At 53.3% G+C, this 27875-nt stretch overlaps 2 protein-coding genes across 6 annotated transcripts; one reads left to right on the plus strand and one right to left on the minus strand.

Moving 5' to 3' along the window:
• Nucleotides 1–205: 205 nt before the first annotated feature.
• Nucleotides 206–6433, minus strand: ZNF526 (zinc finger protein 526). Of its 4 annotated transcripts, none has more exons than XM_010358909.2 (3): nt 6319–6433; nt 2950–3043; nt 206–2868 (listed from the first exon to the last, which is right to left on the minus strand). In XM_010358909.2, exon 3 carries the CDS (start codon nt 2849–2851, stop codon nt 842–844), a length of 2010 nt encoding a protein of 669 aa, XP_010357211.2. In that variant the 5' UTR covers nt 2852–2868; nt 2950–3043; nt 6319–6433; the 3' UTR covers nt 206–841. The 4 variants fall into 4 exon arrangements, with proteins under 4 accessions (XP_010357211.2, XP_010357219.2, XP_030769208.1 ...); XM_010358917.2 differs by having other exon boundaries at nt 6073–6329; XM_030913348.1 differs by lacking the exon at nt 6319–6433 and adding an exon at nt 3910–4597.
• Nucleotides 6434–6569: 136 nt separating this feature from the next.
• On the plus strand, nt 6570–27752 carry DEDD2 (death effector domain containing 2). Of its 2 annotated transcripts, XM_010358924.2 has the most exons (6): nt 6570–6632; nt 8572–8769; nt 9342–9707; nt 11091–11210; nt 17494–17634; nt 26526–27752. In XM_010358924.2, the coding sequence occupies exons 3-6, from the start codon at nt 9380–9382 to the stop codon at nt 26915–26917; spliced, it is 981 nt and encodes a 326-aa protein (XP_010357226.1). In that variant the 5' UTR covers nt 6570–6632; nt 8572–8769; nt 9342–9379; the 3' UTR covers nt 26918–27752. The 2 variants fall into 2 exon arrangements, with proteins under 2 accessions (XP_010357226.1, XP_030798749.1); XM_030942889.1 differs by lacking the exon at nt 6570–6632 and having other exon boundaries at nt 8218–8769.
• Nucleotides 27753–27875: the final 123 nt, after the last annotated feature.

The raw sequence follows: 27875 nt of genomic DNA on the forward strand, positions 1-27875 counted from the left end.
CCTTCAGGGACTACCTCCTCTAGGAAGTCCTTGACTCCTGATCTTCCACCAGGGAGGTCTGTTTCCTGGGATCCCACTGTCCCTGCACATCCCCATCATAGCCCTGAGAAGCCTTAGGCCTGACTCATCCCTGCCCCCAGCATCACCCAGTATGTGAAGAGGGAGGCCTTAGGACACACAGGCTGAATGAATCAATGAGACACACTCAGAGAGCAAGGCATCTGTACTAGTGTGTTTCTCCTATCAGACTGTGCATGCCTTCTGTGGGCAGAGCCTGTGCTGACTTGCTCCTGGGTCTCCAGCATCACCCAGTCTGGAGCTGAGGACCTGGGTACCTACAGATTTCCTTCCACACTGTCAAAATTGAGACAAAGGGAGCCCAGATAAATCAAGTACCCTCCTCCACCAGGCAGAGCAAAGTCCTAGGTACCCAAAATCCAGGGAAGGCAAGGGCTGGGGGTACAAGCAGAGGATCTGAAGAGGTATATGAGAGTGGCCAGCACAGACCTGGAATAAGCTTGGTGCTCAGTGAAGGTTACCTGATGTTGCTGGGCACCAGGGTGATGCAGTGCAAAGGGCCTTGGCCAACCCGCTTTGCAGCGTAGCTGGGTGACCTGGTACAGATCACATTGCATCTCAGAGCTTCAGTTTCCCCTCAGGCAGAGAAAGATGACAAGAGAAGCCTGGAAGGGTTGTTCTGGGGAGTCAGTGGGTAAAAGAGGCCAGGGTGGATCCTGGCACACGGTGGGTACCAGACCAGTTTGGCAGAGGAGGTCCAATCTCCCCAGAGGTACCCACACTGGCTGTTGCAACCAAACCCTTTTGTTGCTTTTCAGCTGCGTCACACGAAGGCTGTGTCCAATTGCAAGAGCCCGCCTGCTTCACTGGCCCCCAGTGCAGCCTGACACAGCTGCAGCGTGTCTTCGAGCGCCAGCGGCTGGGATGTCTCAATGATGGCGATGGTCTCCCCCAGCTCTGTGCACATGATAGTCTGTTGAGGCTCGGGGGGTGGGGGTGGGGCAGGAGGTGGTGATCTGGGAGGCTGTAGTGTCAAAGTCCGAGCTCGGGCATGGACCCGCTGATGCAGTCGCAAGCCCGCCATGGCGCGGAACCAGCGGCCACAAGTCCCGCAGTAGTAGGGACTCTTGTTGTAGAGACCAGTGATGGGGAGGCGGGGGGCGCGGGCAAAGGCAACTGGCCGCAAGTGCAACCGCCGGTGCTGCTGCAGGTTGGAGCTCTGTGTGAAGCGCTTGCCACAGTCTAGGCATTGGTAGGGACGTGCGCCCGTGTGGGTCAACTGGTGGCGGCTGAGGTTGGCCAAAGAAGCAAAGGTCTTGCCACATGAGTGGCACTGGAAGGGCCTCTCGCCTGTGTGTGTCCGCAGGTGGTTGCGCACGTGGATCAGCTTCTTGAAGCCCTTGCCACAAACCCCACAGCGATGGCGCCGTTCTGGGGGCCCGTGTACTGCACGCCGGTGCCGGGACAGCCGGGAAGCTGAGGCAAAGGACTTGGAGCACTGTGGGCAGGGCAGCTGGGCAGGTGGGGCAGGGGGTGGTGGTGGAGGGGTGGGCTCCACTGGAGCTGGGGGAGCTGTTGCTCCTGTGGGAGGTGCCCCGCTTTTGCCAGCGTGAGTGCGCCGGTGGTAGAGGAACTTGGTCATGTTGCTGAACGTCTTGCCACAGCGACAGCGATGCAATGGGTTGGCAGTGTGGGCCCGCCGGTGGGCCACCAATGTGAGTTCTGTGCCAAAGCCGCGGCCACAGTCTACACAGAGGTAGCGGGCTTCCCCGCGGTGCAGCCGCAAGTGCTGCTCCAGTGACGCTGCTTTCTTGAAGACCTTGGAGCAGGTCGTACACTCGTGTGTGCCACCAACGTGGGCCCGCCCATGAGCCTGCAGCCTGTTGGCAGAGCTGAAACTGCGCTGACATTGGCTGCAGTGGAAGGGGTGGGCAGCAGATGCCGGGTTGTGAGATGTCCGCCGGTGTTGCCGGCGAGCCCCTGCCGAGGGCCGGTGCTGGGGACAGTCCCTGCAGCCCTGAGCCCAGCTAGCTGTGGACTCGTCACCTCCCACAGCATCACCGATCTCTGCCATGGCCTCCTCATCCTCCGTCTCTTCATCATCTTCTTCATCCTCCTCATCGTCCTCCTCCTCCTCCTCCAGCCCATTGCGCTCCTCTTTCTCTAGGGAGTCAAAGTGGGTGCCCTGATGCTCCAAGAACTCCTCAGGGGTGGCGCAGAGGGTAGAGCACTCAGGACACTCATAGGGCTCCATCTTGACTTCGGATGGGGGAGAAGGTGGAGGCAGTGGTGTTGGGGAAGGCAAAGGAGGTGGCACTGGTGGCTCAGCTACCGTGGCAGAAAGGTGCTGGGCCTTTCGATGAGCCACCCACAGCTCGGGTGAGGGGAACAGCTCCTGGCAGTCCCAGCACTGGTATTGGATCTGGTTTGCAGACTCCCGGAGGTGGGCATCCTGGTGGGCCAGGAGCTCACCAGGGGAGAGGATGAGCTGGCTGCATTCACCACACTGGAAGGGCCCCTCAGTGCCCGGCACCAGCTCCGGCTCCAGGCCAACATTCTGTGTGGTCAGTGCCTCCTCCTCTGAGACGGCAAGCATGTGCTGCTCCTGGTGTGAGAGGACTTCCTCCAGTGTGTTATAGAGGCTGCCACACTCAGAGCACATGAACTGGTGATGCTGGAAGAAGAGGGATGAGGCAAGGGCCTCCCCAGGTGTCATCTCAGTCACCTCTGTTGACATCTCCATCATCTCCCCTGACATAGGTGTTGACATCTCCACTGCCCCTGGTGACATCTGTGTTGGCATTTCGGCCACCTCAGCCACCACCTCTGCCATTGTGGGGAAGGCAGTGCCTGGAGAAAGAGGGGCAGGAGCCAGTGAGAAAGCAGGAAACCAAGGGGAGGTGGAGTTCTCTTGCCCATCCCACTACTCACCAGCCTCTATTGCTCAGAAAGTCTTAATCCAATGTTTCTGCCTCGGTGTTCTGTGATCCCATGTCTCTGAAGCCTACAAACACCCCATGGCAGCCTGCAGAAGAGAATCAGCACTCAGCCCAGCCTCTTTTTTTTTTTTTTTCTGAGACAGAGACTTGGTCTGTCGCCCAAGCTGGAGTGCAGTGGCACAATCTTGGCTCACTGCAACCTCTCGCTCCTGAGTTCAAGTCATTCTTGTGCCTCAGCCTCCTGAGCGGCCGGGACTACAGGGGTATGCCACCATGCCTGGCTAATTTTTGTATTTTTTTTTTTTTTGTAGAGACAAGGTTTCACCATGTTGGCCAGGCTGGTCTCAAACTCCTGACCTCAGGTGATCCACCTGCCTTTGCCTCCCAAGTGCTGGGATTACAGGTGTGAGCCACCACCCCAGCCAACAGCCCGACCTCTTTTTTTTTGAGATGGAGTCTCGCTCTGTTGCCAGGCTAGAGTACAGTGGTGCGATCTCGGCTCACTACAACCTCTGCCTCCCAGGTTCAAGTGATTCTCCTGTCTCAGCCTCCCGAGTAGCTGGGACTACGGCTGTGTGAAACCATGTCCAGCTAATTTTTGTATTTTTAGTAGAGACGGGGTTTCATCATGTCGGCCAGGATGGTCTTGATCTCTTGACCTTGTGATCCGCCTGCCTTGGCCTCCCAAAGTCCTGGGATTAGAGACGTGAGCCACCACGCCGGGCCCAGCCAGCCCGGCCTCTTTACCGAGAGGGCCAGGCACACCTTTTCTGAGAATACCACAGCCTTTGCCTGCTGTGCTGTTTCCTCTTTGTGCAACACTTTTCCTCTGCCTCTTACATATACACACACAGATACACCCAAATGTTTAAAAACACAGGCCCTGGAACCAGACTGCCCTTGGTTTGAATTTGAGCTCTACCACTTACTTCCTCTGAGATTGTCTTCTTACCTGTAAAATGGGGCTAAAAGTAGTACTGACACAAAGTCCCTGGTACTTGTAAAGGTCAGCTGTAATCCTGTGTAGTTCTCCAGAAAGATTGTTTTCGTACCCTAAGTCTTTGATGTTGCTATTCCCTCTGCCAAGAAACTTCTCTCCTCTTTTTGTCTGACAAACTCCTACCCAGCACCTTTTGTGAAACCTTCTCTGATATCTCTACATCCTCAGGGTTCCTATGATATCCTGTGTCACCTCTATCATGGTAAATATCATGAGTTTGGGGTGGCATCTCACTGTCCCTCACTGGACTGAGGGTTTGTGGGTCTGATTCATTGTGGAGGCTCCAGTCAGCAACAAAATCTCTGAGCAGGGACATGAATTTTAACTTTCAAACTTCCCTCTATATGCCCCATCTTCCCTTCTACGTATGTGGGCTGAACCCCACCCAGGCTCCTTCACACAGCAGGGACTCAGAGTACACTCAGCAAATGACTGCCTCCCTCCCAGGCCTAGCAGCTAATCTCATGAATTCAAACCCATCTTCTTTACCTCTTTTTCACCTAATCTATTAGTGCCAGAAGGCAGGTGGAGTCTAGTTTACAGCCTTGCATATAGAAGTTGCTCATATTGACAGGTGCAGTGGCTCATGCCTGTAATCCCAGCACTTTGGGAGGCCGAGGCAGGCAGATCACAAGGGCAAGAGATTGAGACCATGCTGGCCAACATGGTGAAATCCTGTCTCTACTAAAAAAATACAAAAATTAGCTGGGCATGGTGGTGTATGCCTGTAATCCCAGCTACTTGGGAGGCTGAGGCAGGAGAATGGCTTGAACCCAGGAGGCGGAGGTTGCTGTGAGCTCAGATTGTGCCACTGCACTCTAGCCTGGAGACAGAGAGAGACTCCATCTCAAGAAAAAAAAAAAAAAATTTGCTCATATTAAGCACCCAGAGGATAGGAGGTTAGCCTGTACATCACCGAAGTATGTCCAGTGCCAAGAACAATGTCTAGCACACAGTACATATTTAGTGACTGAGAAATGCTCCCAGGCCAGGCGTGGTGGCTCACGTCTGCAATCCTAGCATTTTAGGAGGCTGAGGTGGTTTGATCACTTGAGCACAGGAGGTCGAGGCTGCAGTGGGAAGTGAGACTTTGGGAGATTTTTTTTTTTTCCTTTTTTTGAGACAGGGTCTCACTCTGTTGCCCAGGCCGCAGTGCAGTGGCGCGATCTCGGCTCACTGCAACCTCCACCTCTTGGGTCCAAGCAATTCTCCAGCCTCGGTCTCCCAAGTAGCTGGAACTACAGGCATTCACCACCACACCAGGATAATTTTTGTATTTTTAGTAGAGATGGGGTTTCACCATGTTGCCCAGGCTGGTTTTCAACTCCTGACCTCCAGAGGTCCGCCCACCATGATCTCCCAAAGTGCTGGGATTACAGGCATGAGCCACCGCACTTGGCCCCTGGCTAATTTTTAAATTATTTGTAGAGAGAAGGTCTCCCTATCTTGCCCAGGCTGGTCTCGAACTACTGAGCTCAAGCAATCCTATCGCCTAGGCCTCCCAAAGCACTGGAATTACAGGTGTGAGCCACTGCTTGGCCGATCCTGAGTTTAAGTGTCCCTGTGCACAGTCCATTTCTACCAGACCAACTCTCCCATAAGACTGTGAATTCCCAAAATACACAGCCCAGTACAGGGCACTGCTTTCAGTTAATGCCCAATAAATAATCCTTGAGTAAATTATTCACTAAAGGACCTGGAGCTAAACTTTATCTACTATTCCAACCCCCTTCCTAATTTTTGAGTTGCCAGGCCCCTGCACACAACAGCCATTCCACAAAGGACCTTCCTGGAAGTAGGCAACCAGGGGCCCGAGAATTTCATTTTTCTTTGATTACAGTCCCATTTCCAACAGAGAACTCCCCTAGGGCGAGGCCCAGTGCCTGCTGCAAAGCTTGCACAAAGCAGGTACCCAATAAATGTCTACGAGGTGGCCCAGGAGACTTGAAATTTGCCCTTACCTCGTCTACGATTCTTTCTCTCACTCTTGAATTGTGAACTACTTAGGAAAGGAATGGGGGTTTTTCACACAGTATATCAATAAGTCTTTCCAGGAAGGAACCCACTAGGGCCCTGGAAATTCAACTTTCCCGCTTTACAACGCTTTTCTCCTACCAGACTCATCTCCTCGGCCGGGTGAGAGCTCGCAGCAGTGGGTGGTGGGCGAGTTCCAGCGTAGGCTACTGCACACTAAAGGAGCCTCAGGGCACACAGGAAGGAGCGCTCTCCTTCCAGCCCGCGCCGCTCCCGCCCTAGAGCAGGCCTCAAGGCTCTTCGATCCCTGTAGACCCCTTAGTTTTCCTTCCGCCCTCTCCGTCCACCCAGCGCTCTCTTCCCCGTCCCGCCCCGCGGCGCCCTCACCCGTTTCTCTTATCTCCTGCAGCCCCTGCCGCTCTTGACACAGACCCTCGGCTCTGGGCGTGTGGGACCCCTCACTGTCCACACCTCCCATTGGGCGGTGCCCTTACCCGTGGCGGCCAATCAGAGCCCGCAGCGCAGGGCACGCGACCTTGCGCCTGCGTGTTGCCACTCAGGCGGGGCTCCGGGAGTTATCCACGCACACATCTGCGCCCCGTGGGCGGGGCTCAGGGCGAGGAGAGGCGCCTGCGCAGTTCTCTGGGACGCTCTTGGGCCAAGCGTCGGAGAGTTCTGTAGACAGACGCGGGCGGCCTTTGGTGAGCGTTGGGCTCATGGAGTGAACTGGGCGGCGGGAGACCTTGACAGAGGTGTCATTTCAAAGCTGAAGAGACGGAGCATTTCTGAGAGTACAGCTTTAGAGCCCGACACACTTGGAGTTTCGCCTCTCCGGGCCTCAGTTTTGCTGGTGTGAAGTGAGCTTGAGTCACAGCCACCTCAAAGGTTGTTTAAGGGAATTGGATGATATCACACATGCACAGCGCTCGTACACTGTAGGCGCCTACTACAACCCACTTAGCAAGACAGAATCCTTCACAGTTTGTTAAATTGCTTTTCTATCTTTCCTACTCTTCGTTTGATTTAATGATAGTCCCTTACCCGGCGCTCCTTGTGAGTTTAGCCCAGGACTATGCTTCCATAGCTTACCATTGCCATCCATTTGCTTCACAAGTAGGGAAACTGAGGCCCAGAGAGGGGAAGGGATTTTTTGAGAGTTTTGTTTGAGATGGAATCTCGCTCTGTTGCCCAGACTGGAGTGCAGTGTCACGATCTTGGCTCACCGCAACCTCCGCTTCTCGGGTTCAACCGATTCTCCTGCCTCAACCTCCCGAGTAGTTGGGATTACAGGTGCCCACCACCACGCCCGGCTAATGTTTGCATTTTTAGTAGAGATGGGGTTTCGCCATGTTGGTCAGGCTGGTCTCGAACTCCTGATCTCAGGTAATTCGCCCGCCTCGGCCTCCCAAAGTGCTGGGATTACAGGCGTGAACCACCGCGTCCAGTCTTGTTTGTTTTTTGAGACAAAGTCTCGTCATGTGGCCCAGGCTGGAGTGCAGTGGCACTATCTCTGCTCACTGCTCCCTGGTTCAAGCTATTCTCTTGCCTCAGCCTCCCAAGTAGTTGGGATTACAGGCGCGTGCCACCACGCCCGGCTGAGTACAGACAGGGTTTCACCATGCTGGCCACGCTGGTGTCAAACTCCTGGTCTCGTGTGATCCGCCCACCTCGGCCTCCCAAAGTTCTGGGATTACAGACGTGAGCTACCGTGCCCAGCCGATTCTTTTGAATTCACTGCTGCAGTTCAGGCGGAGCCAGTACTGGGCCAGTGCTAGGCAGGACCCAGGTGTCCCGACTCCCAAGAGGATTTAATTCCGGGGGTGGGAACCGGTCCAGGGAGAGGACTTGTCTCAAGCACATGCAGGCCCTGACCTTGAGTCACCTAAGTGGGGGGAGTGGCGACCGTCACACAGAAGGCCCCGCGGTAAGGGGACACGCATACACCACAGCCTAGACGCCGATTCCCCGACAGACCCTCTCTAGTTGTTGCAAGTTAGGGAGCAGGTATCTGGGCGACCCCGGAGGGCAGAGATTGGAAGAGGTTACGGAGAGGCTGTTTTGGCTCTGGGTGGAGACATCTGACTGTGATGGGGGTCGTGATGGACGCCATCGAGATGTGCACAGTCTGAATGGAGGGTTCTGTTGCCGCCTGGAGGGCGGTATCCGTCCTGAACGTGAGATGAGCGAGTTCCGGTTTTGATCAGGGGAAGGAACTTCTAGACTGGGGGCGGGGGATGGGGCGGGATTTCCAGTTGGGATCATGAGACAGCACAGTTGAGATGTAGATCCCTGGCTGTCACTAGAAGTGAGGGACAATCTAATGGAGAAGTGCCCAGGACCAGATCATATAAGGCCTAGGAGTTACTGGGAGCCAGGACTGTAGTGATTGTGTTCCTTTGCCACGGGCAACTAGGGGCAGTGGTGATGTGGGCGTCTAGCTCGTGATCAAGAGGGGGCTGTAGTTAATGAGATGAGTAGTTACAACTACTCGTGACGTGGCGCTACATGGCCCCGGAGGCTTGAGTCACGAACGGGAAGTAGGGACCTGGAACCGGGTACCAGATACAGCCCCAAATGCGGCGCGCTCTCTCTCTGCGCAAGCGCAGCACCCGCAAACCAAGACACTTCTGTTGGGGGCAGGTCAAGCGGCCCAGGAAGGGCGGGGCTTGGAGGCATCGTTCTGCGCATGCGCTTAAGGGGCGTGGCGGTCGCACCTGCGCGAGTTGGGGGAAGGAGGAGGGGCGAGGTGACGCAGGCGTAATAATAGAGAAGGTGCCAGAAAGATCCAAAACAAGTGGCTGCGGCCGTCGCCCAGGAGTCACCGGACGCCAGAATCTGGTGAGGATCCCGAGAGGCCTAATGGTGACTGGTGGCGGGTAGACGGGACCACCTGGGCTCTGGGAAGCAGGCGGGGGGGGCGGATCGGATTCGGACGATACCACCTGTGTGGAGCCAAGGGGCTGCCTGGGTCGCTCCTCCGTGGAGGGGGCAGAGGGTCACTTTCGGGCGGTACCACTTGCCTAGAGCCGGGGGACTCATCAGACGGTACCACTGGACGGAGCAAAGGGGCTCGTCTGGGCAGTCCTACCCAGAGTCAGGGTCAGTCGGCAGGGAGCCCCGGGGTGGACCCCGAGGCTTCTTTGGGCCGCATCGTTTGGTCGGGTCCGGGGGCGAGCTCCGAACGTAGCACGGTGGTGGGGGCAGAAGCAGAGCGGGCTCCGGCGTCCCGACCTGTTCTTAGGGGACCTCGGGCGGGACCATTCACTCCCGGGGGAGGGGGAAACCGAGGCGGTTGGGGGTGCGGGAGCGGCCCTGCCCGGCGCGACTGGGCGGGGGAGACGCGCTGGCGGTGTGGGGTTCGGGCCTCCGCGTCGCTGACCACTGCCCCCTCCCCGCTGTGTGGGTTCTAGGCCGGGTTCTGAGCTTGTTCCGCCTCCCTCCCCCGGGAATGGCGCTATCCGGGTCGACCCCGGCCCCGTGCTGGGAGGAGGATGAGTGCCTGGACTACTACGGGATGCTGTCGCTTCACCGTATGTTCGAGGTGGTGGGCGGGCAACTGACCGAGTGCGAGCTGGAGCTCCTGGCCTTTCTGCTGGATGAGGCTCCTGGTGCCGCCGGCGGCTTAGCCCGGGCCCGCAGCGGCCTAGAGCTCCTGCTGGAGCTGGAGCGCCGCGGGCAGTGCGACGAGAGCAACCTGCGGCTGCTGGGGCAACTCCTGCGCGTGCTGGCCCGCCACGACCTGCTGCCGCACCTGGCGCGCAAGCGGCGCCGGCCAGGTACGGTTGAATGGGAGGGTGTCACACTTCCCGGGAGGAAAGGGCCTGGCTCCCGCTGGGCCTCCTGGTGCCTGCAGCTTATGTCCCATTCCACTACTCCCTCTTCCCACAATATCAATGAGAAACACAAGAGGAGGGAAGCATGGCTTTGGGAATTTGGCCACGTCAGTGATGATGATTATGGCCACTGTTTACGGAGGACTTGTTTCATGCCAGGCACAGCTGTCAGCCCTTCATATGAACTAGTGCGTTATAGCCTCCCAGTAATCCCACAAGGAAGTCCTGTTAGTGTCTTCACTGTAACCAGGAAAATAACAAGCTCAGAGAAGTTAAGCAGTTTGCACGTGTAGTAACAATCCTGTTTGCTGGGCCTAGGGGGTACAGGATGGTGGGGCCGACAAGGTGTTTGTTCCATGAAGTTTAAGTTTAGTGGGACACTCAGAGAACTTATTTTTAGATGCTGTTTTAGGAAGACCAAAAATAATGGAATAGAGAGAGTCGGGAGAGCAGCAAGGTGAAGGGAGGTTTTGTCCTGAGGCCGCACTGCCAGCCATGCATAGACCCCAGGGGAGAAAATCCCAGGGAGCATCCAAGGCCCGAGGTGGGAATTTGGCATCATCAGAGGCCAGTGTGGCAGGAGCAGAGGGGACCCAAGCTAGGGGAGAGAGGGAGGTAAGTTATGTCATGAAGGGGCTTGCAGAGACCGTAGCTGGGAAGTGTGGATGCCAGAATTCAAACCCAGCCAGCTTGTCCCCAGAGTTGATGCCCTTAATCCTTGTGAAGGAAGTGCCCCTGGAGGATAGCAATCTTGAGGTGAGAAGCTAGGAGGAGTTCAGGCTGCCAGTAGCCCTGTGCATGCGTAGACCAAGCCTTTGTCTGGGTTGCTAAAGGGGCAGTGGCTAGTTTGGGGAGGGGGGATTATGGCCTTCCCTGGCCCAGAGTAAGCCCATAGGATTTAGATAAGCAGGAGAAGGACAGCTCTAGGGAAGAGCTGACAGCGTTTTTGGGTATCTATGTCTGAACATTAGGGTCTAGAAGAGAAGATTTGGGGAGCCTGCACAGAGGCCTGCTTACTCCTTGGGGAGAGCTGGGGGCAGTTGATGCCAAGGCAAAGGGCGATTACAAAGACCCTGACCATGACTATCAACAGAATAACCTTGACAGTTTGAGCTGCCATAGACGTGGGTTAGATTGCCCCAAGTGGTGATGAGTTCTCTGTCTCAGGAGGCATCTGAGCAACCTCTGCAGGAGGTGTTTGAGAATGAGTGGTTATTTGGGCTCTGACTTCTGGGGAACTTAGGCACCCCGTGGTGCAGGCATTCTTCCCAGGGTGGGAATTAGGGCCAAGACTGAATGCTTCTTCCTGTTCTTCTCTTCCTCCAGTGTCTCCAGAACGCTATAGCTATGGCACCTCCAGCTCTTCAAAGAGGACAGAGGGTAGCTGCCGTCGCCGTCGGCAGTCAAGCAGTTCTGCAAATTCTCAGCAGGGTCAGTGGGAGACAGGTGAGCCCAGCTAGGTGGGTGTGATGGCCGCATCCCTCTTTTCCTTATGAACTGTGCCTATCAAGGGAGGGGCCTGAGGGGTTATTCTGTCTCATTTTCACTGTGTGTGTATATATATGTATGTGTGTGTTTTCATTGCTACAAATACTCTGTTCTGAAGCAACATAGAATTGTTGCACATGGTTTCATATTTCATTTAAATGGTATTACATTGTGGGTATTACTCTGCACCTGGTGGTCTTTGCTAGATGTGTCTGAGATTTATTCATGCTGACTATCTCTAATCGTTTTCTTTTAATTGCCATGCCCCAATTAACTTATTTATTCTCCTCACCACCCCTAATTTTTTTTTTCTGTTTGTTTTTTTCAAGATAGGGGCTTGGTCTGTCACCCAGACTGGAGTACAGTGGTGAAATCATAGCTCTCTGCAGCCTTGAACTCCTGGGCTCAAGCTATCCTCCCTCCTCAGCCTCTCAAGTAGCTAGAACTACAGGGGCATGCCACCATATCTGGCTAATTTTTTCATCCTTTATAGAGATGGGGTCTTCCCCTTGTTGCCCAGGCTGGTCTTGGACTCCTAGCCTCAAGCAATCCTCCCACCTCAGCTTCCCAAAGTGCTCGATTACAGATATGAGCCATCATGCCCAGCCACCCCTGTTTGTTTTTTGTTTGTTTGTTTGTTTGTTTTGAGACACAGTCTTGCTCTGTCACCCAGACTGGAGTGCAGTGGCGCAATCTCGGCTCACTGCAAGCTCCACCCCCCCGGGTTCATTGCTTTCTCCTGCCTCAGCTTCCCGAGTAGCTGGGACTACAGGTGCCCACCACCATGCCCAGCTAATTTTTTTTTTTTGTATTTTTAGTAGAGATGGGCTTTCATATGTTAGCTAGGATTGTCTCGATCTCCTGACCGCGTCATCCGCCCGCCTTGGCCTCCCAAAGTGCCGGGATTACATGCGTGAGCCACCGCGCCCGGCTTGTTTTCTTTTTTTTTTTGAGGCAGAGTCTCAATCACTCAGGCTGGGGTGCCGTGGTGCAATCTCTACTCACTGCAACCTCTGCCACCCAGGTTCAAGCAATTCACCTGCCTCAGCCTCCCAAGTAGCTGGAACTATAGGCACGTGACACCATGCCTGGCTAATTTTTTTGTATTTTTAGTGGAGATGAGGTTTCACCATGTTGCCCAAGCTGGTCTTGAACTCCTGGTCTCAAGAAGTCTGCCCACCTGGGCCTCCCAAAGCGCTGAGATTATGGGCGTGAGCCACTGCGCCCTGGCCACCTCTCTTTTTTTTTATTATGTGAAATTTCAAACATAGAAGTTGAAAGATTAGTACAGTTAACATCTTCCACTTAGGTTCAATAACTGTTAAGATTTTCCTACTTTTGCTTTATGTGTACATGTAATTCTAGATTTTTTGTTGAACCCTTTGAAAGTAAATTACAGACATCAGGATGCTTTACCCCTAAATTAGGCATCCATGGAGAATAAGGATGTTCTCCTTTACCACTTTAAGACCATTATACCTAAGAAAATAAACACAAATTCTCTGATATTCTAATGGTCAATTTTCACATATCCCCAGATTGTGGGGCCGTTCAGAATCTGTTCATAATTGAGTTGGCATGCATTCCGTTGTTATGTCTCCTTAGTTTCCTCCCGTAGTGCAGAAACTGTCCCTATACCCCATACCTTTTTCTTTTTCCTGTAACATTGATTTATTCACCCTAGCAGGCCGGTTTTGTAGAATGTCCTGATTGTTTATCTGTCTATTTCCTGATGGAGTCATTTAACTCGTCCTTCTTTCCCTTACATTTTTTATTAAATGGGAATTGTGTCTGAGGCTTGGTTAGATTCAGTTTATACGTTTCTGGCAGGAATAATCCTTGGTTGCTGCCATCTAGTTCATACTGGGGTACATCCCCAGGCATGTATGGCCTGGCTTTTCTGATGCGGGAAAATTTGATCACCTGGTTAAGCGGATGTCTGCCATGTTTGTCCATTGCGAAGGGACGTTTAGTTCTCGTGGTTAGTAAACAGTCTATGAGGTGATACTTTGGCACGTCCTGTTCCCTAATAGCCATTTACTCAGTGGGTTTCACATGTGTGAGCTCTTTCTGAACCAGTTATCACATTGGTGTTTACAAAATGGTGATTTTTCTAATTCTTTTTATTTTTTCTTTCTCTTTCAAGAGGTATTCCCCCAATGCTCCTTTGAGTTTGAGTGTCACTATAGACCCATACGCTATTTACAGACTTGTTACAGTCAGTCAGTCAGTCTTCCTAAGGTTCCAGTTGGCTAGCCTCTTGTGTCTTCTTCATGTGTTTATACCGTTCTTTGGGTGCTTCCTGCTTTGTGGCATTGCAAGATGTCCTGGGCTCACTTTGAACTTTCCCTTCCCCACCCTAGAATCAGCGCTTTTAAAGGAAGCTGTGGTATTTAGAGACTAAAACCTGGATGCTGAGTGTGTATATTGTTTCTAGGTTCTTTCAGTGAGTAGTGCTAGAGACTACTTTTCAAAAAGTTTCTGTTAGTATTTTAAATTTAAGATTAACATCATAGCCATGTTTGGTGGCTTAAGCCTATAATCTTAGTGCTTTGGGTGGCTGAGGCAGGAGGATTGCCTGAGGCCAGGAGTTCAAGATCAGTCGGGTCAATATAGTGAGACCCTGTGTCTAAAAAGATAAAAAACCTGGCTGGGTGCAGTGGCTCACACTTGTAGTCCCAGCAGTTTGGGAGGCTGAGGCGGGTGGACTGCTTCAGCCCAGGCATTTGAGACCAGGCTGGGCAACATGGCAAAACCCTGTCTCTATAAAAAATACAAAAAATTAGCCAGGTGTGGTGACATGTGCCTGTAGTCCCAGCTACTCAGGAGGCTGAGGTAGGAGGATTGCTTGAGACAGGGAGGTGGAGGTTGCAGTGAGCTGAGATCACGCCACTGCACTCCAGTCTGGGTGACAGAGCAAGACTCTGTCTTAGAGAAAAAAAAATGAGCTGGGTGTGATGGCATGCCACTGGTCAACAGAACGAGACCCAGACTCTAAACAAAGAAACAAGAACGTTACAAAGACTTTTTTTTGAAATGGAGTCTCACTCTGTCACCCAGGCTGGAGTATAGTGGCGCCATCTCAGCTCACTGCAACCTCTGCCTCCCAGGTTCAAACGATCCTCCTGTGTTAGCCTCCCAAGTAGCTGGGACTACAGGCACACACCACCACACCCAGCTAATGTATTTTTAGTATTTTAGTAGGAACAGGGTTTCACCATGTTGGCCAGGCTAGTCTCGAACTCCTGACCCCAGGTGAACTGCTTGCTTCGGCCTCCCAAAGTGCTGGGATTATAGGTGTGAGCCACTGCTCCCAGCCAGACTTTTTGTTTATTATTATTATTATTATTATTATTATTATTATTTTGAGAAAGAGTTTCACTCTGGTTGCCCAGGCTGAAGTACAATGGCGTGATCTCGGCTCACTGCAACCTCTGCCTCCCGGGTTCAAGCAATTCTCCTGCTTCAGCCTCCTGAGTAGCTGGGATTACAGGCATGTGCCACCACGCCCGACTAATTTTGTATTTTTAGTGGAGACGGGGTTTCTCCATGTTGGTTAGGCTGGTCTCGAACTCCCGACTTCAGATGATCCGCCTGCTTTGGCCTCCCAAAGTGCTGGGATTACAGGCGTGAGCCACTGCACCTGGCCACAGCCAGACTTTTTTTTTTTTTTTTTTTTTTTTTTTGAGACGGAGTCTTGCTCTGTCGCCCAGGCTGGAGTGCGGTGGCCGGATCTCGGCTTACTGCAAGCTCCGCCTCCCGGGTTTACGCCATTCTCCTGCCTCAGCCTCCCGAGTAGCTAGGACTGCAGGCGCCCGCCACCTCGCCTGGCTAGTTTTTTGTATTTTTTAGTAGAGACGGGGTTTCACTGTGTTAGCCAGGATGGTCTCGATCTCCTGACCTCGTGATCCGCCCGTCTCGGCCTCCCAAAGTGCTGGGATTACAGGCTTGAGCCACCGCGCCCGTCCCAGACTTTTTTATACTAAAAGTCTTTCGTCTTAATAACATTGTGATGTGGATTTGTTTGATTTATTTTACAACAGTAATTAAATAGCATCAAAATAACAAAGTCAGTACAACTGCTGACTGTATCTAGTGAATGAAACTTAGATTTTATTTGTGTTTTTTGTTCTCTGAGCATATCCCATTGAGATTTTACAGTCAGAATGTTCTTCAAGTTATTTGAATAATTCTTTCATCTGATTATTCATGTTACCAATTATGTATACAATCCCCTTCCTCCCTCCCTCCCTCCCTCCCTCCCTCCCTCCCTTCCTTCCTTCCTCCCTCCCTCCCTCCCTCCCTTCCTTCCTCCCTCCCTCCCTCCCTCCCTTCCTTCCTCCCTCCCTTCCTTCCTTCCTTTTCCTTCTCTTCTTCCCTCTCCCTTCAAGGGTCTAGCTCTGTTTCCCAGGCTGGAGTCCAGTGGCACAAACATTGCTTACTGCAGCCTAGACCTCCTGGACTCAAGCAGTCTTCCCACCTCAGCCACCCTAGTAGCTGGGACTACAGGCACATGCCACCACACCTGGCTAATTTTTTTTTTTTTTTTTTAAATAGAGACGGATTTTTCCATGTTGCCCCAGGTTCCAGGTTGGTTTTCAACTCCTAGGTTGTAGGCTGGGATTACAGACATGAACCACAGCGTCCGACCAGGTTCATTTTCTTCTGTGTTTAATTTTCTTTTCTTTTTTTTTTGAGACAGGGTCTCACACTGTCGCTCAGGCTGGAGTGCAGTGACACAATCTTGGCTCACTGCAGCCTCCGGCTTCCAGGTTCATGTGATTCTCCATGCTCAGCTTCCCCAGTAGCTGAGATTACAGGTGAGCACCAACATGCCCAGCTGATTTTTGTATTTTTAGTAGAGACAGGTTTCACCATGTTGGTCAGACTGGTCTCGAACTCCTGATCTCAAGTGATCCACCCGCCTCGGCCTTCCAGAAGTGCTGGGATTATAGGTGGGAGCCACCGCATGCCTGGCCTGTTTGTGTTAATTTTATGGTTTATTTCTTTTAACTTTTTAAATGTGTAAATCGGTTACATGAGTCAAAAGTCAAAACTGAAGCATGGGGCTGGGCTTGGTGACTCAACGCCCATAATCCCAGCACTTTGGGAGGCTGAGGCAGGTAGATCACTTGAGGTCAGGAGTTCCAGACCGGTCTGGCCAACATGGTGAAACCCATCTCTACTTAAAATACAAAATTAGCCGGTTGTGGTGGCAGACACCTGCAATCCCAGCTACTCAGGGGCCTGAGGCAGGAGAATTGCTTGAACCTGGGAGGCAGAGGTTGCATTGCGCCACTGCACTCCATCCTGGGCAACAAGAGCGAAACTCGGTCTCAAAAAACAAAACAAAACAAAAAAATATGAAAAGTGTTTTTTGACCAGGCACGGTGGCTCACGCCTGTAATCCCAGCACTTTGGGAGGCCGAGGCGGGCGGATCACAAGGTCAGGAGATCGAGACCATCCTGTCTAACACTGTGAAACCCCGTCTCTACTGAAAAATACAAAAAACTAGCCGGGCGAGGTGGCGGGCGCCTGTAGTCCCACCTACTCGGGAGGCTGAGGCGGGAGAATGGCGTGAACCCGGGAGGCGGAGCTTGCAGTGAGCCGAGATCATGCCACTGCACTCCAGCCTGGGCAACAGAGCGAGATTCTGTCTCAAAAAAAAAAAAAAAGAAAGAAAAGTGTTTTTAGACATGTCATTTCTACTATTGGGTGCCCCTCACCCCCAATTCATTCATTTCTAGTATGTGCTTCCAGTGTTTCATTTTGCAAATATATATACTCTTAATTTCCTTCTTTTCTTATGCAAAGTACAGCACACTGTACACACTTATTTGTATCTTGCTTTATTTCCTTAAACGGTCTATCTTGGAGATCTCCCTATATTCCTGTTTTTCCTTGCCAGATATGTTGTTCCCAGGTTTTCATCATGATAAACAATGCCCTGGTGGCGGTTGTCATGTTTGTCTCCTGGTGTAAGTGTGCAGAGATTTCTCTAGGGTTCCATCACACCTGGAGTGGGCCTGCTGCAGCATGGTAGGGTGTGTTCATCTGCCCTTCCTAGATGATACTAGTTGGTACTCTTCAACTTTTAGACAGGGCGACTGAGGAAGGGAGGCAGAGTGGCTCACTCGGGCTCAGCACGAAGAACATCTTGAGTTATTTTCCAGGCATACAGCTGGGCACTGTAGCTGTCATCCTAGTCGTCCTCAACTTGCCCCATTTTTTTCTTTTCAGGCTCCCCCCCAACCAAGCGGCAGCGGCGGAGTCGAGGCCGGCCCAATGGTGGTGCCAGACGGCGGCGGAGAGGGGCTCCAGCCGCACCCCAGCAGCAGCCAGAGCACGCCAGACCTTCCTCCGAAGGCAAAGTGACTTGTGGTAGGTGTCTGCAGGCCTTGGCAATGCATGCCCCGGGCGGGCTACGGAGGGTGGGAGAAATGAGCATTTTTCTGGGGCATATGACACACTTGGCAGATGAGTGGCAGCTCTCGTTCACCACAGTGGAATTCTTGTCCTTTTTCTTGCCATCTTGCCTGTCTACATCCTGTCCATCGTTGAAGGATCAGATTTTGTGCCACCTCCTTCAGGAAGCCTTTCCTGACAACCCCTTGCCCTAGTTTCATTTGTGTATTCAGTAAACATCTGCCTGGGTTTACTTATTCAGACGTTTCTTGTGCAGTGGCAGCATATCACAGGCTAAAAAAACAATGATCCTGGATCAGGCTGCCTGATTTACATCCTGGTCTTGGCACTTAAATAAGTTGTCCGACCTCAGGCCAGTAATTGAACCTCTCTGCCTCAGTTTCATTTCGTTTCTTTTTTTTTTTTTTTTTTTTTGAGACACTGTCTTCCTCTGTCTCCCAGGCTGGAGTGCAGCGGCGTGATCTTGCCTTACTGCAACCTCCGCCTCCTGGGTTCAGCAGTTCTCCTGCCTCAGCCTCCCAAGTAGCTGGGATTACTGGCACCCACTGCCGTGCCCAGCTGATTTTTGTATTTTTAGTAGAGACGGGTTTCACCATGTTGGCCAGGCTGGTCTCGAACTCCTGACCTCAAGTGATCCGCCTGCCTCGGCTTTCCAAAGTTCTGGGATTACAGGTGTGAGCCACCGCGTCCAGTCATCCACCTCAGTTTCCACATCTGTAAAGTGAGGCTGATAATCGCCTCCCTGTTTGGATTGTTGAGAGAAAACAGATTTACCCATGGTATGCCTGGAGCAGCGCCCAACCCAGCACACGCTGTATGAGGGTTTATTGTTCTCACTGTTGCTGCGCAGTATGCCTGGGGCAGGAGTGCTGCAGCGAGGGTTCCCGCTCTTGTGGAGCTGACCTAGTCAGGTGACCAGTGAGACTGAAGATCATTTTAGACAATGATAAGCACCACAAAGAGAGGGTGGGAGCATGTGGAGGAGCCAGGCTGGGGCCAGAGCAGCTGGGCCTGGAGGACCACGGCAGGGATGACAGTTTGGATTTTATTCTGTGCACCAGGCACTGTCAATGGGTTTTGAGCAGGAGGGTGATATGATGTGATACCTCTTCAAGGAACTCTAACTCCATCTGGAAAATCGGTTATTAAGTTAGGGTTTTCAAAGTGTTTAGCACACACTGGGCATCTAGTAGGTGCTCTGCTAGGTGTGTGTTAAGTAGATTAAATTAATCACTTGAAGAGGCTGTGAGGTCTGCGGAGAAGGACTGGGCAGAGGTCTGGCCTGAGGGTCGTGTTGGAGAGGGTGAGGAGAAGTGACCTAGGAAATAAAAAAGGGCACTGGCCATAGGGCTGACTGTAGACACGGTGGACTGGGGACTCTGCTATGAGACTACTTTGACCTTGCCCTTGAGAAATTCCACTTGGTCCTGTGGGGAGGACACAGCCATGAGCACCCCCTCAACTGTAGTACTCCTTTTTCTAGTTGGGCAGGCTTTGGAAACACAGAAGGGATCAGATATGGTCTTCGAGCTCTCAGGCTGCAGAGAAGACAGATGAGAAAAGTGGCAGCCAGGCTGGTGTGACAGGTGGCACAGGTATTGTGAGTGCAGGGGCTCTGGCGTGTGCAGGGAGTCCCCTGGCCAACCCCAGTTTCCTTGTGGAGGTGCCATGTCTAGAACAAGCTCAAGGAAGCTGGAAGAGGAGCTGGGAAGGGTGATCCTGGCAGAGTGACTTATGTGTGCAGTCCCCAGCCGGATGTGGTCAGGGCTGAGTCTGTCTGGAGCAGAGGCTTTGTGGGTGAGAGCAGGTTGAGATGAGACAGGTGGGGGGCCTTGAAGGTTTGGATTTTATTCCAGGGGGTGGTGGGTGGGGGAGCCATGGAAGGGTTTATTTGTTAATTCCTTCATCCAGTTTTTATTAGTGAGCATCATTTCTATGCCAAGCACTGTTCCAGGCACGGAGTACACAGAATTGGACCAGGTGAAGAAATTCCTCAGCCTCCAGAAGTTTACATTATAGTGGGCGAGACAGATAACTCGAAAATAAGCCAGCATAGCAGGTGGCGTCAGCTAGTGACAAGTGCCCTAATGAAATATGAGGCCAGGGGTGGTGCTGAGCCCCTGTGGAGGGCTGAGGCTGCTGAGGGAGGGGAGGAGGCACTTGAGGGGAGCGGCAGGTGCTCAAGGTGGAAGGGTTCAGTGGAGGAGGCCAGTGTGGAAGCTGGAGGTCAGGAGGCCTAGTTGGAGCTGGTGAGATGCTGGCGTGTCCCGTCTTCCAGGAGACCTTGGCCTGGAGGTGCTTCCTTCTACCATCTGCAGAGCTTTCTCCAGTCCACAAAGCACGCACACCTACCCCCTCCTAGTGCCCATGATGGCCCTCCAGGGAGTGGGCATCATGCCCACTTTGTAGATGAGGCAGCAGATACCTGTGCTGGGTGCTGTCAAAAGAAACAGACCTAGAGAGCCAGCTCTAGGTCCAGGCAGCTACACGGGCTTGTGGGGCAGAGTTTGAGGGGGTGATTGCCTGGTGCTGACTCCCCCTGGAATCAGCCAGTAATTCCCAGAGCCACCAGGCTGGCTGGGCAGGTGAGGGAGTCATTGCCTCAAGGAAGACAGGAACAAGCCAAGGGAGGCTTCAAGTCTCTTTCCCGAGGCGAGGAGGTTGTTAACCAGGGCATGGCTAGGCCTCTATGGGAGATGGGTGAGCAGGTCTGACTGCTGACTCACCAGGCAGGGTGGGACTGGAGTGAGGCTCTCCCCATCTGGGCTCCTGTTTTTCCCTCTGAAAAATGGGATGGCTTACTTTTAGAGAGGCCAAATGCCAGAGGTGGAAGGCCTTACTGAAGAAGAGGCCTGCCATTCTTGACCCCTCCTCAGCTGTGATACCTGTGACTCCCCGCCAGCTGCCCTCCATTGAGGGATAGAACTAGACAAACTCCCAACTGCCTGAGACAGTGAGGAAGGGCACCTTGGTGGTCCTAGGCTTGGACACAGGACATCTGAGCGACCATGTCCTTCTCAGGGTCTGTGGTGGGCACTACACACCTGGCCCTGAGTTCTCAAGACAGCCATTGAGGTGGGGTGACATCTTGCAAAGGAAGAGGCATGCTCAGGGAAAGGCAGTCACTAGTCTCAGTGGCAGGGGGCAGAGCTGGGCTGAAACTTGGGTTTGTTTGTTTATTCCATATGTATTTATAGAGTATTTATTATTCGCTAGGTTAGCAGGGATGGGAGGCCCTGCCCTCATTGAGCTTGTGTTGTGGTGGGAGAAAGCCGAGAGAGAGATTTCAGATGTCAGGGGAAGGATGTTCCCGATGGAGAGGACAGCGGGAGCACAGGCCCAAGTGGGATGTGCCAGTGCTCAGGCGCAGCCTGGAGGATGGCAAGGAAACTGGCAGGAATGGAGGAGTAGGGTGGAGGCCCCTAGGAGAGGGAACCAGGGCAAATCCTGGTGTGGTGGCAGGGGCAGGTGTGGGGTCTCTCCACTGAAGCACATTGGCCGCCTCTCTCCAGCAAGGCTGGAAGCCCCCCAGTACTTTGGAAGCACAGGTCCTCTTTTTCCCCAGCCCACCTGTGTTAGTTCATTTTTGTGTTGCTATAAAGAAATACTTGAGACTGTGTAATTTGTAAAGCAAAGAGGTTTATTTGGCTCACGGTTCTTCAGGCTGTATAAGAAGCATGGTGCCAGCATCTGCTTCTGTTGAGGACCTCCAGAAGCTTCCACTCATGGTGGAAGGCCAAGGGGAGCTGGCTTGTCACATGGCAAGAGGTGGGGGGTGGGGGAGCTGCCACACTCTTAACCAGCTGTCACAGGAAATACCAGAGCAAGAACTCACTCGTCACCAAGGGATTCATGAGGGACCCAGCCCCATGATCCAACACCTTCCATCAGGCCCCACCTACAATATTGGAGTCACATTTCAGCATGAGATTGGGAGAGAACTCACATCCAAACCTGATCACCACCCAAACTAGGAACTCTTGGAGGGAGGACTTGAGTGAGGTTCATCTCTGGGCTCCCAGACACACCCAGCCCAGGACCTGCTCCCTCGAACTTCGCCCTGGTCCCCCACTGAGTAGCCCATTTCACTTGATGTCCCATCTGCCCAAAGAGAGACTGGTGAGGTGGGGGTGGGGGACAAAAGGGTGCCAGGTCCACCTGCGTGGAGGAAGCAGGAGCAGCTCTCCTCTCTAGGAAGGCGTGGCACCTGCCCCTGTCCCCCCAGGGACAGGGAACTTTTCCCCACAGCTGCCAAAGTGGAAAAGATGCAGCCAGCTCCCGGTCCAGCACACATGGTGCTGGGTACTCTTCCCGCCTCCCTGCTCAGGGCCACACAGGACAGTTCCTCCACTTCTCTCCGTATCTACTGCTCTCATCCTGGACAGCCACTTGTGACCCTTCCCCACCTGCTGCCCTGGCCCTGTTTCTACCCACCTGCCACTTCACAGCACAGCTGGAGTCGCCTCTAAGTCAGCAGGTCCTGCCTCTTGTCCTCTCTGCATGCCTGGCCTTCCTGGCCTCCCCTCTTTCCTTGCATTCAGCCCCAAATTATCACAATAGCCCCACATGGGCGGCTGCTAGGGGGAGCCTTGTTTTACACAGGAGGCCAGCGAGGTGCAGAGAGGTGTGGTCACCTCCAGAGGCCGTAGAATCTTGAGTCTGCTGGCGATTGGGATTGAGATCAGCCTCCCTGACCTGGCTGCCAGTTCTCCTCTAATGCCCTTCTCCCCTCCACGTTCCTGCCACACCGGCCCCTCAGCCTGTGCAGGCCTGAAGTTCATTTTCTCTCTGGACTTCCATGAATGCTCATCTCTCCTGTCCTCTGGATAGAGACAGGTGGGCCTGAATGCCGTGGGAGGGCCGAGGGGCTGAGGCCGGGCAGGCTTCCCTGGGCATTGAGTGGGGAGGATGGGGTTCCCCTAGAGCCAGAAAAAAAGAATGCCATTCTTTTTTTCTCTCCTGTTTTTCTTTCTAAACCTACTTGTCCTCCTTCACATTTTACTTCAGATGTCGTTTTCTAGAGAGATCCTCTCTGATCCTTTCAATCTAAACTATAACTTGCCCTAATTTTCTCTGCTGGCCCTCAGGATGTCTTTTAGTTGTGTATTTGATGTGTATGGTTCTGTGTGAGGTAGCAAACAGGATAGGGGTAGTTAAGAGCTCAGATGCAGGAACCATACACTTCAGGTAAAATTCCAGCTTTGCCATTTCCTGTCTGGTGGCCTTAGGCAGGTGACTCAACTTGTGTGCCTCAATTTCCCCATCTGCAGAAAAGGGATAATAACAGCATCACCTCATAAGGTTGTGGGGACAATCAAAGGGGTCAGCAGATGTGAAGTATGTAGTACTGTGCCAGCCTGTAGTAAAAGCTATATGCAGGTGTCACCTGTTGTGATTATTTTGGGGAAGGGTAAAGCACACGATTGGGTGCCAAGAGTGGAGCAGAGGCTCAGAGAAGGCTCGCCTTCTCCTATTGCCTGGTGGCACCTCCCTGTCTTTTCCCTGTGCACCATGATCATGCTTTCCAGCTCAGAGGTGGGAGTGTGGTCTGCTGAAGGATTTGCTCATCTGTAAATAGGGCTGATGAAGTGCTCTGAGGATTAGATGGGCTGAGAGAGGAAAGCCCTTGAGTAGAGCCTGGCTTGTGGGGAGTGCTTCCTAACTGTGGGTAGGAAGTTAGAGACATCTCCCTGTCCCACTTGTGGCAGGGCCCTCGTGTCACCGTGGCATGCCTGGCATTCATGAAATATCTGTTGAATAAGAGATTGAGGCCGGGCGCGGTGGCTCACACCTGTAATCCCAGCATTTTGGGAGGCCGAGGCGGGCAGATCACAAGGTCAGGAGATCGAGACTATCCTTGCTAACACAGTGAAACCCCGTCTCTACCGAAAATACAAAAAAATTAACCGGGCGCAGTGGCGGGCGCCTGTAGTCTGAGTTACTCGGGTGGCTGAGGCAGGAGAATGGCGTGAACCCCGGAGGTGGAGCTTGCAGTGAGCCGAGTTCATGCCACTGCATTCCAGCTTGGGTGACAGAGCGAGACTCCGTCTCAAAAAAAAAAAAAAAAAAAAAAAAAAAAAGATTGAACGGGGGCACAGAGATCTACTCTGGCCTTGTCCCTTTCCCCTGTCCACTCTGACATGGTAGGGGCTCTGGGTGAACTGAGAATTTACACCAGAGGTCCACGCTGGGGAGAAGGACGAACTGAGAGAGGACTCAACTGGGTGGGATATGGGGGGTCCCACTAGCTGAGCCTTGGCAAGTGTTCTGAATGAAGGAGGTAGACAGGTCATTTTCTAAGTAAAGCTCTTGTGGGGAACATTTTCTTGTGACTCGATGTACGGTATGGGGGGACATGGCAGGGATTGGAGGAGTCCAAGGAGGAGGTTGGCTTAGGGACCCATGAGAGAGAGGTGAAGGCCTGGGTGAGGGCCATAGTGGTAGGGAGGTGGGTGTCGAAATTACAGTTCCTGTTTCTGGGAGCCTTCTTTCTCATAGGGCTGTGAGTCAAGCATTTTACGAGTTGCCTCATTTAATCCATGTGACCTCAATGTGCAGCAAGGACCTCTTGTTTGTTTGTGTGTCAGATGGGGAAACAGGCTCAGAGAGGTGAGTCGCATGCCCAAGGCCCCACAGCTTAGAGAGTGGCAGAGCTGGGACTCACCTCAAGGTCTGTGGGACTCCACCACCTGGCCCTGCCTCTGTGGCCAGCCACCCCTGTGTGGCCTGGAACAGGCGCTGCTCCTCCCAGCCCCCTGCTTTCCCACCCACATTGATTGAGGTCATGGCCAGTTGCTTACTGGAGTCAAGGACTCAGTCAAGGACCTTGTCCTCTGGATAGAGACAGCTGGGCCTGAATGCCGTGGGAGGGCCGAGGGGCTGAGGCCGGGCAGGCTTCCCGGGGCATTGAGTGGGGAGGATGGGGTTCCCCTAGAGCCAGAAAGAAGAAGGGTTTGGGGTGGGAGGAGGAAGTGAGCAGGACTGTGAGGTTGTCTTGGGGAGCAGAGGCCCTGCCTTCTCTTTTCTGCTCAGTGGCTGACATGGTCTATGAAAGTTGAAGGGAGCCACAGCATGAGACGTTCCCTCCCAGAGCCTCATTTCCTTATCTGTCAAGTGGGCTAATGATGGCCCCTGCCCCACAGGGCTGATTCTGTTGCATCCCCAAGGGTCAGGTAATTGGCATATCAGAGGGGTTGGTGGCTGCCATTCCAGGAGCACCCCTTGGACACTGTGTGCAGTGTTAGCTTGTTCCTTTCCATCCGTTGCTCTCTTTTTAATCTTCTTAACAGCTCCTCACAGCAGGAATTGTCCCCTTGTTTAGGCAGGAACCCATGCTCAGAGAGGTTGTGACTTGTCACAGGTCACACTGCTGAAGGCTCCTGTGTGGGAATCCACTTCATTAGTTGATTGAGGAGCCTACTCTCAGGGACATAGGAGGTTAAATGACCTCTGTCAGGCACTGCCATTGCCTGGCCGTGTGACCTTGGGCGAGTCACTTCATTTCTCTTGGCCTCCATTTCTTCATCTGTAAGTTGGTGGTAATAGGACCTGTCCCACAGGGTCATTTGTAGGTTAAATGAGTTTCTGTGATTCAAGTACTTGGTGTAGCGCTTGGCAGATAGCACTCTGAAAGTGTTGGCTGCTGCTATTTCTGGCTCACAGCTGATCCTCAGGACAGCCTTACTGGATGTGTAGAGAGAATGGGGGGGTACTGTTTCTAGCCCAGGTGATGGGTGGGAATTCAGAAATCCCGGAAGAGAGGTGGTATGCGAAGTTCATGATTACAGGATAGCCTCAGAAGTCCAGTGTCCTGTCCCCTGTGCACAGCTGCCACCTCATTTGGGCATATGTGGGGACAGCTGTGACAGAAACCAACTCAAACTGGCTTCAGCAAAAAGGGGAGTTGAGTGTAGCTGAAAATCCAGCTACGATCGTGGGCTAATGTGATGACCTCAGGAATCTTTTTCTCTCTGTGGCTGGCCCTATGTAGGCTTCCTTCTCTCCTCTTGGCACAGTGGCCCCCAGCAGCTCTGGGCTTCCAGCCCATCATCTTAGCAGCTCTGTGGCAAGAGAGCACCTAACTCCCAGTAGAGCCAGCACAGGTCCAGCCGCGAGCCTCCCGGGCCTGGTCAGGACCCTGCGCCTCTGCAGTGGTGGCTCAGGTAGATGGGAGGGATGGGGATGTGGTTGGCACCATGTGAATCTCATTATTTTGGGGGCTGGGTGTGAGGCTGGTTGCCTAAAGGCAAGTCCATTAGTTCATGCATTAGTTCTTCACAAATACATATTGAGTACCCACTATGTGCCACAGTTACGCAAGTGAACAAAACAGACAAAAACTCCTTCCTTCCTGTCATCTGTCTCTCCACACTGAGTGTAGAGACAGAAGATGAGCAGATAGTAACTGACAGAGGAGGTTAGAAGGTGATAAGTGCCTTGGACAAAAATGGAGCAGGGTGTGGGACCTGGTGTGCTGTGGAGAGGGCTGGGTGGGTGGTTACAGTTGTAAATAGGTTGGTCTAGGTGGGCTTTGTTGGAAAGGTGGCTTTTGAGCAAAGACCTGCAGGAAGAGAGGGAGCAAGTGTTGTGCAGATAAAGGGAAAGAGCACCCCTGGCAGGGGAGAGGCTTGTTGGAGCAGTGAGGAGGTGGTGGGGCTGGAGAGGAGGACGACGTACTTGGTTACGGAACCCCACAGAGCCGGGGAGGCTGTGTCAGGACTAGGGTGTGGCTACCGGAAGTGGGTGGAGGGAGAAGGCTGGAGGGAGGAAGGGTGGTGGTGGTCGTCCCCGTAAGCAGTGTGTCTAGTGTTGGCCCCCTCCCTGACAAATCCCTCCTTCCCCTGCAGACATCCGGCTCCGGGTTCGAGCAGAGTACTGCGAGCATGGGCCAGCCTTGGAGCAGGGCGTGGCATCCCGGCGGCCCCAGGCGCTGGCTCGGCAGCTGGACGTGTTTGGTCAGGCCACCGCGGTGCTGCGCTCAAGGGACCTGGGCTCCGTGGTTTGTGACATCAAGTTCTCAGAGCTCTCTTATCTGGACGCCTTCTGGGGGGACTACCTGAGTGGCGCCCTGCTGCAGGCCCTGCGGGGCGTGTTCCTGACTGAGGCCCTGCGAGAGGCTGTGGGCCGGGAGGCTGTTCGCCTGCTGGTCAGTGTGGATGAGGCTGACTATGAGGCTGGCCGGCGCCGCCTGTTGCTGATGGAGGAGGAAGGGGGGCGGCGCCCGACAGAGGCCTCCTGATCCAGGACTGGCAGGACTGATCCCACCTCTGAGTCTCTGGGCTACCTTCTCCTGGGAAGACGACCATCTCTACCCCTAGAGGACTGTCACTCCAGCATCTCTGAGGACTTCGACAGGACCAGGACAGCAGGCCCCTTGACAGCCCCTCCCACAGGATGTGGGCTCTGAGGCCTAAACCATTTCCAGCTGAGTTTCCTTCCCAAACTCCTCCTACCCCCAGGTGTGCTCCCTTAGCCTCTGGAGGCAGGGGCTGGGCCTGTATCTCAGAAGGGAGGGGCACAGCCATGCACTCACCAAAGGCCCCTGCACATTGTATCTCTGATCTTGGGCTGGCTGCACGCTCACAGGTGCACACACTTGCTCATGCTCACACTGCCCCTGCTGAGATCTTCCCTGGGCCTCTGCCCTGGCCTGCTTCCCAGCACACACTTCGGCCTAAGGGCTTCTCTCTCAGGACCTCTAATTTGACCACACCCAACCTGGGCTTCAGCCACACCAGTGGGCACTGGAGCTGGGGTGCACATGGGGCCTGCTCACCTTGCCCACACATCTCCAGCCAGCCAGGGCCCTGCCCAGCTTCAATTTACAGACCTGACTCTCCTCACCTTCCCCCTGCTGCCCAGAGCTGGACATAGACTTGCACTTGGACTCTCACCTGGAGTATCACATGGGAGTGTTGTGGCAGCATCAGACCAAGGCCTACTGTTGCACATGGGGCCAAAACCAGTAAATAGCTGCCTTCTTGGAAAGGGAACGCAAAGGCTTTGGGGGTAATGGAAAAGACCTTTTACAAATGATACCAATTAAACTGCCCTGGAAAGGGCATAGGTGGGCATCGGCCTCTCTAGGACTCTATTTATTATTTAATTTAAAATTTTTTTAGAGTTGAGGGTCTTGCTATGTTGCCCAGGCCAGCCTCAAACTCCTGGGCTCAAGCAATCCTCCCGCCTCAGCCTCC

The sequence above is a fragment of the Rhinopithecus roxellana genome, chromosome 12 (assembly GCF_007565055.1).
Source record: "Rhinopithecus roxellana isolate Shanxi Qingling chromosome 12, ASM756505v1, whole genome shotgun sequence".
NCBI classification, from domain to species: domain Eukaryota; kingdom Metazoa; phylum Chordata; class Mammalia; order Primates; family Cercopithecidae; genus Rhinopithecus; species Rhinopithecus roxellana.

What these genes read in the sequence shown, in the direction of transcription:
- ZNF526 (XM_010358909.2), bottom strand. Translation starts at nt 2,851, where the DNA reads ATGGCAGAGGTGGTGGCTGAGGTGGCCGAAATGCCAACACAGATGTCA.
- DEDD2 (XM_010358924.2), top strand. Translation starts at nt 9,380, where the DNA reads ATGGCGCTATCCGGGTCGACCCCGGCCCCGTGCTGGGAGGAGGATGAG. An exon ending in GCGCAAGCGGCGCCGGCCAG is followed by an intron (nt 9,708 to 11,090) that starts GTACGGTTGAAT and finishes CTCTTCCTCCAG; the next exon opens with TGTCTCCAGAACGCTATAGC. An exon ending in GCAGGGTCAGTGGGAGACAG is followed by an intron (nt 11,211 to 17,493) that starts GTGAGCCCAGCT and finishes TTTTCTTTTCAG; the next exon opens with GCTCCCCCCCAACCAAGCGG.